At 42.8% G+C, this 12,233-nt stretch overlaps 1 protein-coding gene across 2 annotated transcripts in view; it reads right to left on the reverse strand.

The window, feature by feature from the left end:
- ppp2r3b (protein phosphatase 2, regulatory subunit B'', beta) overlaps nt 1-12,233 on the reverse strand; it is a 111,794-nt gene that overhangs the window by 91,768 nt on the left and 7,793 nt on the right. For both annotated transcript variants that reach the window (XM_063052940.1, XM_063052939.1), the window contains exon 2: nt 11,089-11,558. In XM_063052940.1, the coding sequence (XP_062909010.1) occupies nt 11,089-11,448 (360 nt within the window). In that variant the 5' untranslated portion in view covers nt 11,449-11,558. The remainder of the gene's footprint in view (nt 1-11,088; nt 11,559-12,233) is intronic.

The following is a 12,233-nucleotide window of genomic DNA, read 5'->3' on the forward strand; positions in this document are numbered from 1 at the left end:
AATGGCTTAAAATAATTTAGTCTTTAAATGAGTAAGGCTCAAAAGAGAGGGTGGGAAAAGCAAGAAAATAAAAATGTACAAAAAGGACAACAATTCCCGGATCAGTGTTTTTTTCCCCAAATGTAGGACGTGAAGATCCTAAATTGATCCTATAATTGTCCTGTATTGCTTTTCTTCTCAAGGAAAGGAAGGAAAGGTACATCGCATCCGGAGTTTCTCTGGTTAGCAGACGATTTCCCTCCACGCCTCTCTGACATAGTGGGGAACCGCGTACGAGGCAAGTTACAGCAGTGCCACTTGCCATTGCCTTCTGCCGGGAGCGTTTCCAAAGAGATCACCAGCTCGTAACCCAGCACGGGTGGAAAGCGTGCAGGGCAGCCGGCTGGATTTGAACTCAGGACCTTTCGTCCCGAAGTCCGACGCTGATGCCACTGCGCCACCAGCCAGGTCTTTTCTTCTAAACTATCACTATATTCTGTATTTCTGCTATAGTACAACAGAACATATTGCAACACCGGATCCCAGTTAGATTGGCTTCTTAATGCTGCTTAACATGATTAATGCCACCTTTAAGTATCTTTTGTTGTTGATAGCTACAATATATGCAAGAACTGCTTAAAGTTTCACAGAATCCAATAAATCTCCATTTTTGTGAAGAGAGGGAATTATCCTTCCTATTCCTCTTTTACCCTATCTAACAATCACCCCCAATACCAAAGTAAATTTTTTTGTTTATTGAATGCATTAATCTTGTTCAACAGTACATCCCAGAGAAAGTGCAAGAGGATTATAATTAACTTTTAACGCAATTACATGGGAAAATAACAATAATGCTGACTGCCATGCTGCTTCTCCCTGCAAACTTCTTCCTTTTGAAGATGCAACAAAAATGCTAAATTTCACTAGTTTTACATAGAAACAGAAAACCTACAGCACAGGCCCTTTGGCCCAGAACGTTGCGCTGAACATGTCCCTACCTTAGAAATTACAAGGCTTACCCAAAGCCCTCTATTTTTCTAAGCTTCATGTACCTATCGAAAAGTCTCCTAAAAGACCCTTTCGTATCCGCCTCCACCACCGTTGCCGGCAGCCCATTCCACACACTCACCAATCTGAGTAAAAAAAACTTACCCGACATCTCCTCTGTACCTACTCCCCAGCACCTTCAGCGGAACAAGTGCCACACATGCCCTTACACTTCCTCACTACCATTCAGGGCCCCAGACAGTCCTTCCAGGTGAGGCAACACTTTACCTGAGAGTCGGCTGGGGTGAAATACTGCGTCCGGTGCTCCCGATGTGGCCTTCTATATATTGGCGAGACCTGACGCAGACTGGGAGATCGTTTTGCTGAACACCTATGCTCTGTCTGCCAGAGAAAGCAGGATCTCCCAGTGGCCACACATTTTAATTCCACGTCCCATTCCCATTCTGACATGTCTATCCATGGCCACCTCTACTGACAACACCTTATATTCTGTCTGGGTAGCCTCCAACCTGATGGCATGAACATTGACTTCTCAAACTCCCACTAATGCCCCACCTCCCCCTCGTACCCCATCTGTTATTTATTTATTTAGATACACACATTCTTTTTCTCTCTATCCTTTTTCTCCCTTTGTCCCTCACTATACCCCTTGCCCATCCTCTGGGCTTCCCCCCTCCCCCTTTTCTTTCTTCCTAGGCCTCCTGTCCCATGATCCTCTCATATCCCTTTTGCCAATCAACTGTCCAGTTCTTCGCTCCATCCCTCCCCCTCCTGTCTTCTCCTATCATTTCTGATCTCCCCCTCCCCCTCTTAAATCTCTTACTCATTCTTCTTTTAGTTAGGCCTGACGAAGGGTCTCGGCCCGAAACGTCGACTGTACCTCTTCCTAGAGATGCTGCCTGGCCTGCTGCGTTCACCAGCAACTTTTATGTGTGTTGCTTGAAATTCCAGCATCTGTAGATTTCATTGAGTTTGCGACCTTAAACCTGTGTCCTCTTGTGGCAACCATTTCAGCCCTGGGTAAAAGCCTCTGATTATCCATATGATCAATGCCTCTCATCATCTTGTACACCTCTATCAAGTCACCTCTCATCCTCCGTCGCTCCAAGAAGAAAAGGCCGAGTTCACTCAACCTGTTTTCATAAGGCATGCTCCCCAATCCAGGCAACTTCCTTGTAAATCTCCTCTGCACCCTTTCTATGGCTTCCATATCCTTCCTGTAGTGAGGTGACCAGAACTGAGCACAGTACTCCAAGTGGGGTCTGACCCGGGTCCTATATAGCTGCAACATTACCTCTTGGCTGCTAAATTCCTTTCCACGATTAATGAAGGCCAATACACCATATGCCTTCTTAACCAGAGTTGACCTGTGCAGCTGCTTTGAGTGTCCTATAGATTCGGACCCTAAGATCCCTCTGATCCCGCTCACTGCCAAGAGTCTTACCATTAATACTATATTCTGCTATCATATTTGACCTACCAAAATGAACCACTTCACACTTATCTGGGTTGAACTCCATCTGCCACTTCTCAGCCCAGTTTTGCATCCTATCAATGTCCCGCTGTAACCTCTGACAACCCTCCACACTATCCACAACACCTCCAACCTTTGTGTCATCAGTAAACTTACTAACCTATCCCTCCACTTCCTCATCCAGGTGATTTATAAAAATCACGAAGAGTAAGGGTCCCAGAACAGCTCCCTGAGGAACACCACTGGTCACTGACCTCCATGCAGAACATGACCCGTCTACAACCACTCTTCGCCTTCTGTGGGCAAGCCAGTTCTGGATCCACAAAGCAATGTTCCCTTGGATCCCATGCCTCCTTACCTTCTCAATAAGCCTGGCATGGGGTACCTTATCAAGTGCCTTCCTGAAATCCATATACACTACATTTACTGCTCTTCCTTCATCAATGTGTTTAGTCACATCCTCAAGAAATTCAATCAGGCTCGTAAGGCACGACCTACCCTTGACAAAGCCAGACTGACTATTCCCAATCATATTATACCTATCCAAATGTTCATAAATCCTGCCTCTCAGGATTTTCTCCATCAGCTTATCAACCACTGAAGTAAGACTCACTGGTCTATAATTTCCTGGGCTATCGCTACTCCCTTTCTTGAATAAAGGAACAACATCTGCAACCCTCCAATCCTCCGGAACCTCTCCTGTCCCCATTGATGATTCAAAGATCATCGCCAGAGGATCAGCAATCTCCTCCCTCGCCTCCCACAGTAGCCTGGGGTACATCTCATCCTGTTCCGACAACTTACCCCGACCTACCCAACTTGATGCTTTCCAAAAGCTCCAGCACATCCTCTTTCTTAATATCTACATGCTCAAGCTTTTCAGTCTGCTGCAAGTCAGCACTACAATCACCAAGATCCTTTTCCATAGTGAATACTGAAGCAAAGTATTCATTAAGTACCTCTGCTATTTCCTCCAGTTCCATACACACTTTCCTACTGTCACACTTGATAGGTCCTATTCTTTCACATCTTATCCTCTTGCCCTTCACATACTTGTAGAATTCCTTGGGGATTTCCTTAATCCTGCCCACCAAGGACTTCTCATGGCCCCTTCTGGCTCTCCTAATTTCCTTTTTAAGCTCTTTCCTGTTAGCCTTATAATCTTCTAGATCTCTAACATTACCTAGCTCTCTGAACCTTTTGCAAGCCTTTCTTTTCTTCTTGACCAGATTTATTACAGCCTTTGTACACCATGGTTCCTGTACCCTACCATAACTTCCCTGTCTCATTGGAACGTACCTATGCAGAACTCCACACAAATATCCCCTGAATATTTGCCACATTTCTTCCATACTTTTCCCTGAGAACATCGGTTCCCAATTTAAGCTTCCAATTTCCTGCCTGATAGCCTCAGTTCCCCTTGCTCCAATTAAACACTTTTCTAACTTGTCTGTTCCTGTCTCTCTCTAATGCTATTGTAAAGGAGATAGAATTATTTTTTTTAAGATTATGAGGACATGCAGTCCTCTTTTACTGTCATTTAGTAATGCATGCATTAAGAAATGATACAATATTCAATTCATCAAGTGATATAATTATGATCACTATCTCCAAAATGTTCTCCCACTGAGAGATCTGACATCTGACCAGGTTCATCTCCCAATACCAAATCAAGTACAGTCTCTTCTCTTGTACACTTATCTACATATTGTGTCAAGAAACCTTCCTGAACACACCTAACAAACTTCACCCCATTTAAGCCCCTTGCTCTAGGGAGATGTCAATCGATATTTGGGAAATTAAAATCTCCCATCACGACAACTCTATTATTATTACAGCTGTCCAGGATCTGTTTCCCTATTTGCTCCACGATATCCCTGTTACTATTGGGCAGCCTATAAAAAAACATCCAGTAAAGTTATTGACTCCTTCCTGTTCCTAACCTCCACCCACAGAGACTCCGTAGACAATCCCTCCATGACGTCCACCTTTTCTGCAGCTGTGACACTATCTCTGATCAATAGTGCCACACCCCCACCTCTTTTGCCTCCCTCCCTGTCCTTTCTGAAACATCTAAAACCCGGCACTTGAAGTAAATATTCCTGTCCCTGAGCCATCCAAGTCTCAGTAATGGCCACCACATCATAGCTCCAAGTACTGACCCACGCTCTAAGCTCATCCGCTTTGTTCACAATGCTCCTTGCGTTAAAATAGACACATCTCAAACCACCCATCTGAGCACGTCCCTCCTCTATCAACTGCCTATCCTCCCTCACACACTGTCTCCAAGCTTTCTCTATTTGTGAGCCAACCGCCTCTTCCTCAGTCTCTTCAGTTTGATTCCCACTCCCCCAACAATTCTAGTTAAACTCTCCCCAGTAGCCTTAGCAAACCTCCCTGCAAGGATATTGTCCCCCCCCCCCCCCCCCGGGGTTCAAGTGCAACCCTGATAAAGTTTAAGGGAATGGGGGATTCTTAAGATTCCTATAAACAATGGATTAAGTACTGACTACGTCTGTGACTGCAGTGTGTTTGAATAATGTCTCACAGCTGCCTCCTTTGGAGCAAGATAAGAATTAAAGTTCGCCCAGATCCTCATAAGATGTCTCTGGGCTTTTCACACCTTTTGATTTTGACAAAAAGCAGTACCTGATGGAAATTAGACAGAACATTCCCTTCTTAATTAAAGCACAAATTTGACGGATGTTCTTATCTTTGTAATTAAGTTGTGGCTCCAGTAAACCAGCTAGGACATTCTTTTCTTTAATTAAGGTGGCTGGAGTGTCTAACAAATTGATTGTAATTTTGTATCAATAGTGCATTGACTTGGCCGGAATAGTTATCAAACTGATTGTTCTCTGTATCAATAGTCCATTGACTTGACCGGAATAGTTATCAAACTGATTGTTCTTTTGTATCGGTAGCCTTATAACTTCTGACAATTCTGACATCAGGCAGTGAACTTGTAGAACCGCCAGGGAGATGAGAAAGAGTCTCTCCCTGATGTCGTGTCCAAGTTCACTCGCTGGATGAGCGCGAAGAAATAAACAGGTGAAAAGTAACAATCTTTTTGTGCTGTCGTTATTTGATCCAGCAAAGTTATGTTTACACTGGTCCTTTTTGTACAGGTCACACCTGCCCCAAAAGGGGTCCCAATGATCCAGAAATCTGAATCCCTGCCCCCTGCTCCAATCCCTCAGCCACACATTTATCCTCCACCTCATTCTATTCCTATACTCACTGTTGCGTGGCACAGGCAGTAATCCCGAGATTACTACCTTTGCGCTTCTGCTTCTCAACTTCCTTCCTAACTCCCTGTAGTTTGTTTTCAGGACCTCTTCCCTTTTCCCACCTATGTCATTGGTACCAATATGTACCACGACCTCTGGCTGTTCCCCCTCCTACTGCAGGATATCTTGGACGCAATCTGAAACATCCCGGACCTTGGCACCTGGGAGGCAAACTACCATCCGAGTTTCTTTCCTGCATCCACAGAATCACCTATCTGACCCCCTAACTATAGAGTTCCCTATCACTACTGCCTTCCTCTTCCCTTCCCTACCCTTCTGCACTATTGCTTCCCCCAGGTAGGCTGTCTCCCTCAACAGTACTCAAACAGGAGTACTTATTGTTCAGGGGGACAGCCACAGGGGTACTCTCGAGTACCTGACTCTTCCCCTTCCCTCTCCTGACTGTTACCCACTTGTCTGTCTCCCATGGCCCCAGTGTGACCACCTGCCTATAACTCCTGACCAGACGAAGATTATCGAGCTGCAACTCCAGTTCCCTAACGCGGTCCCCGAGGAACTGCAGCTCGACACACCGGGTGCAGATATGGCCATCCGGGAGACTGGGAGACTCCAGGACCTCCCACATCTGACACCAAGCACAGAAAACTGGCCTCACACACATATTACTTCCTTTCTGCAATTAACACAGGGAAACCTACCTCACCTCGTTACCGCCTAAGCCCGTTGAGCCAAAGCCCCATCATTCTGCTACGCTCTCACTCATCTGCCTGCTGGATATGGCGGTCTTCTTTTTAAACTTTTCCTGCTCTACTGGCTGACATCACGTGCCTGTGCAGTCTTGCCTCTCTTTTACCCTGAGTAGTAAAATGCCTTTGCTCCGGAAATCCTTAGCCATTCCACTCGCAGCCTTCTTGCTCCTTAAAAGCAAATGTTACTGGAGGGGGCTCCTCATTTAAATTCAATGGAGTTGCCCATTGCCTTCTACTTGTCCAATCATACTGACAGGATTCCAATATCCCAGAACCCACAGGAAATAGCAGTATCTTAAACGTAAAGATTAAGGAGAATAGTGCTTCCATGCATAGATTTATTGGCCACGAGGGACAGCACTGCCAGTTTTTCATGAATAAAAGTTTTGATATGTAGGAAAGGATTCATGGAATGCCCATTAACAATTAATTTTATGTCATCATGATCCCAAGCCACCAGTAACATACAATTCAATTTGTAAGAACATGGGTATAGAAGGCCATCAAGCCCCTCAGGCCTCCTCTGCCATTCAATTAGATCATGGTTGATCAACTACATCTTTTCACCTTTGCTCCAAAGCCCTTGATGCTTTTACTTAGCAACGAACTATCAAGTTCACAAAGATTGTTTAAATTATCACATTTGAAAGCCTTTTGTCAGAATTTTATCAATAGAATTGTGAACCATGGATTATTTCTTAATAGTAGCCAATACAGAGTCAGAGTAATACAGAATGGATACAGGCCCTTTGGCCCAAATAGTCCATGCTAATCATAATGCTGACCCAGCTAGCCCCACTTGCTTTGCTTGGCCCATATTACTTTAAACCTTTCCTATCCACTTACCGGTGTATATATATCTTTTAAATGTTATTGTACCTGCCACAACCTCTTCCTCTGGCAGCTCATTCCATTTACTCACCATACCCTGCATGAAAACGTTGACCCTCAGGTGCCTTTAAAATTTTTCCTTTCTTATCCCAAACCTTTGCTTTCTAATTTTGACTACCCTACACTAGAGAAAAGACTGCACCATACAAGATTATCTATGCCTGTCATAATTTTCAACATTTCTTTAAGGTCATCCTTATTCTCCTATGTTCCAAGGAATTAAGACCTAGCTGAGCTAACCTCTCTATGTCTCAGGCCCTCTAGTCCTGGCAGCATCCTCAAATCTTTTTCTGCACTCTTTCTATTTTAACCTCTCTTTCCTATAACAGGGTGACCAGAACTGTACACAATACTCCAAGTGTGGTCTATAACACACTCACATGCACATATTCCCAAGTTTTTGTTGTGGCTGAACAGAAATACTCTTGTAAGACAAAAGGGCCCCAACCATTTACAATCCACAGTACTGTCCAAAACTTTGAGGCACATGTAACAAAAATTCTGTGCAGCAAAAATGCTTTCAAAAATAATAAAATGCTTCTAATAGGCGGGAGGAGAAGATGGCGGCATGACACAGCTTGCAGTGGCCACTCCAGTGGTGACATCTGTTATCTGTCAAGTAGGGTGCCATGTACAATATTGATTTGATGGAGACAGATCTGAGAGCACGGAGGAACATCTGGAGAAACTTCTGAAATGCCTGCTTCGTTGCCACTGCTACTGTGTGATGCAGAATCTCTGGAGGGGAAGGTCTGGAGTCCTTGGCTTTGCTCGTTGCTTGGCGGCCGGCGAGGGGTTGAAGCACTCAGCAGAGGATGGCACTCGGTGCTTGATGTCGGAGGCTCGAAGTTTTTGGATGGACTCAGAGTCCGCTGTGGTCGGGTGCTTCCAATGGTGCGGCATCGGCAAGATTGAGGCACTTAGAGGTTCATGGCGGAGAGAGTTTCTCCTTTCTACCGTCTGCGTGAGATGAGGCGGCTATCGGAACTTTGAGACTTTGTTGTTTACCGTGCCCATGGTCTGCTCTTTATCAAATTACGGTATTGCTTTGCACTGTTGTAACTATATGTTATAATTATGTGGTTTTGTCAGTTTTAGTCTTGGTTTGTCTTGTGTTTCTGTGATATCACTCTGGAGGAACATTGTATCATTTTTTAATGCATACATTTCTAAATGACAATAAACGAGGACTGAGTGTCCTCGTAATCTAATCTAATATCCAAAAATTTACTATAAAGAGCAATGAACAGCAAAAAACTAAATCAAAATTTGGTGTGACCACCCTTTGCCTTTAAAACTGCATCAATTCTCTTTGGTACATTGTTGTGTAGTTTTATAAAATCAGCTGCTAGGTTGTTTAAAGCATCTTGAAGAACTTGCTACAGTTCTGCAGACTTTGGCTGTCTTGCTTGCTTCCGTCTCTCTAGGTAATTCCAGACAGCCTTGAAGATGGATCTATTCACCTTGAAGATGTTAAGATCAGGACTCTATGGAGGCCATACCATCTCTTGCAGAACTTTTGTTCTTTTTGCTGAAGGTAGTTTTTATGACCTTGGCCATGTGTTTTGGGTCATCGTCTGTTGCAGAATGAAATTGGGACCGATCATACACCTCGCTATAGTATTGCATGATAGATGAGAATCTGCTTATACTTCTCAATATTGAAGATTCACAGAACATAGAATAGTACAGCACATTACAGGCCCTCCAGCCCACAATGTTGTGCCGACCCTCAAACCCTGCCTCCCAGATAACCCCCCACTTTAAATTCCTCCATATACTTGTCTAGTAGTCTCTTAAACGTCACGAGTGGATCTGCCTCTACCACTGACTCAGGCAGTGCATTCCACGCACCAACCACTCTCTGAATTCCAATAATTCTGATCAGATCACCAACTCCATTTGCAGAAATGTAGTCCTAAACTTGCAGGAAATCTCCACTGTGCTTCCCTGTTGGCTAAAGACACTCATCCATGTAGCATTCTCCAGTTCTTCTGCAGACAAACTGCTTCCTCTTTGCGCCAAAAACTTCAAATTTTGACTCTTCAGTCCAGAGCGTATGCTGCCATTGTTCAGCACCCCAGTCCTTGTGTTTTTGTATCCAGGTGAATCTGTTTCCACTTCAGAATGGCTTTTTGGCAGTAACTCTTCCATGACTACTTTCTCCCAACTGCAGAGATATTCTAGTGGTTTTGAGAGTTCAGAGCTGATAGCAGTGCTGGACTTCTTCCGATTTAGAAGGGACGTCAGTTTGATGTGTTTCTCGTCTGCTACATTCAGTTTCCGAGGCCAACCACTGTTTCTGGTCCTCAACTTTGCCTGTACATTTGCACTTCTTCAAAAGATCTTGAACAACACATTGAAGTTTCTGCATGGGAGAGGCCTTGCTGATAATGGATGGCCACCTTGTGTTTTGCATGCTATGCTCACTCTAGCCAAGGTGTAAGAATTAATGATTAAGGTTAAACTGTCACACTTGCCACATCTTCCATTTTAGTTTGGTTGTCCTTTGCCCATGATTCCTTCTACAGCCATTTCTGTTTCAGAAAGTCAGTTTAGTTCATTCAACTCATTATGTCATTGATCAATATATCCTGTTTGTTACCTTTGTTTAATCATGCATTAGGCTATACACCTAGAAAGTAATCAGGTTTTTATTTGAAAAATTATAGACTACTATTTAATATCTTACTTTCTTTAACAAAATACAAAAATTTCTCTTACATTTCATTTTTTGAAAAATGGATGTTTGGAAATCTATATTTTTTTCTTTTCTATTGATGCACTAATGTAGAGGGCAAAAAATAAAAAATAAAAATAAATTTATATTAAAAAAAACCTGAGGTGTGCCTAAGACTTTTGCACATCAACTTGGATAAGGTGTACTAAATGCGGAATTCAAATGGCATGTTTACATTTAATCACAACAGGATTTGACAACCCGAGTACAAATCTCTTTCGGCAATTAGACAGAAAATCAATTTGCAGATTCTGGAAAACTGAAATAAAATGGAAAAAGCTTGAGACACTCAGCCGGTCAGCCAGCATCCACAGAAAGACAAAATGGCCTGAAACAAAACCTGGGAGAGGAGTGTGTGAATTTTTTAAAATATTCTATAATAAATAATTGATAATGTCAAAAAAAAACAATTAAATATCACTGAATAGGAGAGCACAAAAATTATACCATATTTCAATTATTCTCATTGGCCTCTCTGGCTTCAGCCCAAGTAAATCAATTTATTCAAGATTTGTCAGTCATTGATAAACCTTCCCCTGGATCCCATACCCACATAGGAATTACAATTTCTTCATTCTTGACCATATATTCTCCACAGCTTCTTCCACTTCTACATCCCCACTCACACTTCCTTTTGATTCTGATTTTCTGTTTACTCCTTTCCACCATCATAACCAGGGAATGCACAAATTCTTTCCAAATTTCTCTAAGCTCAGGGACCCATGGTCTTGACCTTCCTAGTGGCCTGGTCTTGTTCTCTTCTTCTAATCCACCTTTCAGATGCCACAGCTTGCTGCAATACTAATTTAGCACAAAATTAGGGATAAAACAGTAGTTTTCTGCACACTATACTCAATCTATCATTTCATATGTCTACTAAGCCATGGAGGAAAATCTAGGCAAAACATTAGTTCAGTAATTATACAATTACATTTTCAACCCCACTCCACATGAACTTTCAAATACATTTCCAAATAGTGTAAAAAAAAAACTTACTGTTTTAGTGCCTGATGATCTCCGTGGTGTTCGGGAATTTAATCCATTTCTGGGACTTGTACATGTACCAGATGGGAGAGCAGAAGAAATTTGTGATGGAGTACTTGAGCAGTACTTAGAAGTCACCAAATGGGATTTTGAGTAGCCCAATATGTACTCAGAATGATTATTATTATTGCTTCCAGTTGGAGTTTGTTCATATGTTGCATCACCAATACCTATATCAACTGTTTCTCCACTTTCTATTTGCTTCAGGTAATCCTTTAGCATGGACTGTGTGGTTGTCTCACTCAACCAGCACAGGAAGAGTTCATCAACTTTCATCTTAAGTACAGGCTGCAGAACTGGGGCAGCAGGCATTGTTGGTTTAATACAGGTAAGCCAGCTAATGAAGATTATTTCAACCACCTCTGTAAAAAGCGGAAGTTCTATTATGATGAGAGTCCTTCAACTTTTTCCAATTATAATTCCTATGGGGAGGAAAAAAAAGTTTTGTTAATGATGGAAGCTGCAATCTTGCTGCTCATTTCTTCCTGCAATTGCTGCGATGGGCAACATGCCACAGTTACAGCCTTTGTCTGTCTGTCCTGCTCCAGTTTAATTAATGTTTTTTGTAATAGCCAAAATCTAGAAAAATGCAAGAAAGTACATTGAACTCCAATGACTAACCAGCACTTGAACTTATTACCATTGCAACATACATCAAAGTTGCTGGTGAACGCAGCAGGCCAAGCAGCATCTATAGGAAGAGGCGCAGTCGATGTTTCAGGCCGAGACCCTTCGTCAGGACCTGACGAAGGGTCTTGGCCTGAAACATCGACTGCGCCTCTTCCTATAGATGCTGCTTGGCCTGCTGCATTCACCAGCAACTTTGATGTATGTTGCTTGAATTTCCAGCATCTGCAGAATTCCTGTTGTTTGTTATTACCATTGCAACATGTTTTGTGAACTACCATCAAAAAAAGATGAAAACAAACTGGATCATTATTGTTCAGTGAACACAATTGGTGAAGCCCTCAAACAGCAGAAATTTATGAACCTTAGATTAAAACAGGAAATGCTGGAGATACTCAGCAGGCCAGGATGCATCTGTGGAGAGAGATGAACAGTTATAATTTCAGAAGATATCTTTTCATTACAACCCC

The sequence above is a fragment of the Mobula hypostoma genome, chromosome 7 (genome assembly GCF_963921235.1).
Source record: "Mobula hypostoma chromosome 7, sMobHyp1.1, whole genome shotgun sequence".
Taxonomy (NCBI): Eukaryota; Metazoa; Chordata; class Chondrichthyes; order Myliobatiformes; family Myliobatidae; genus Mobula; species Mobula hypostoma.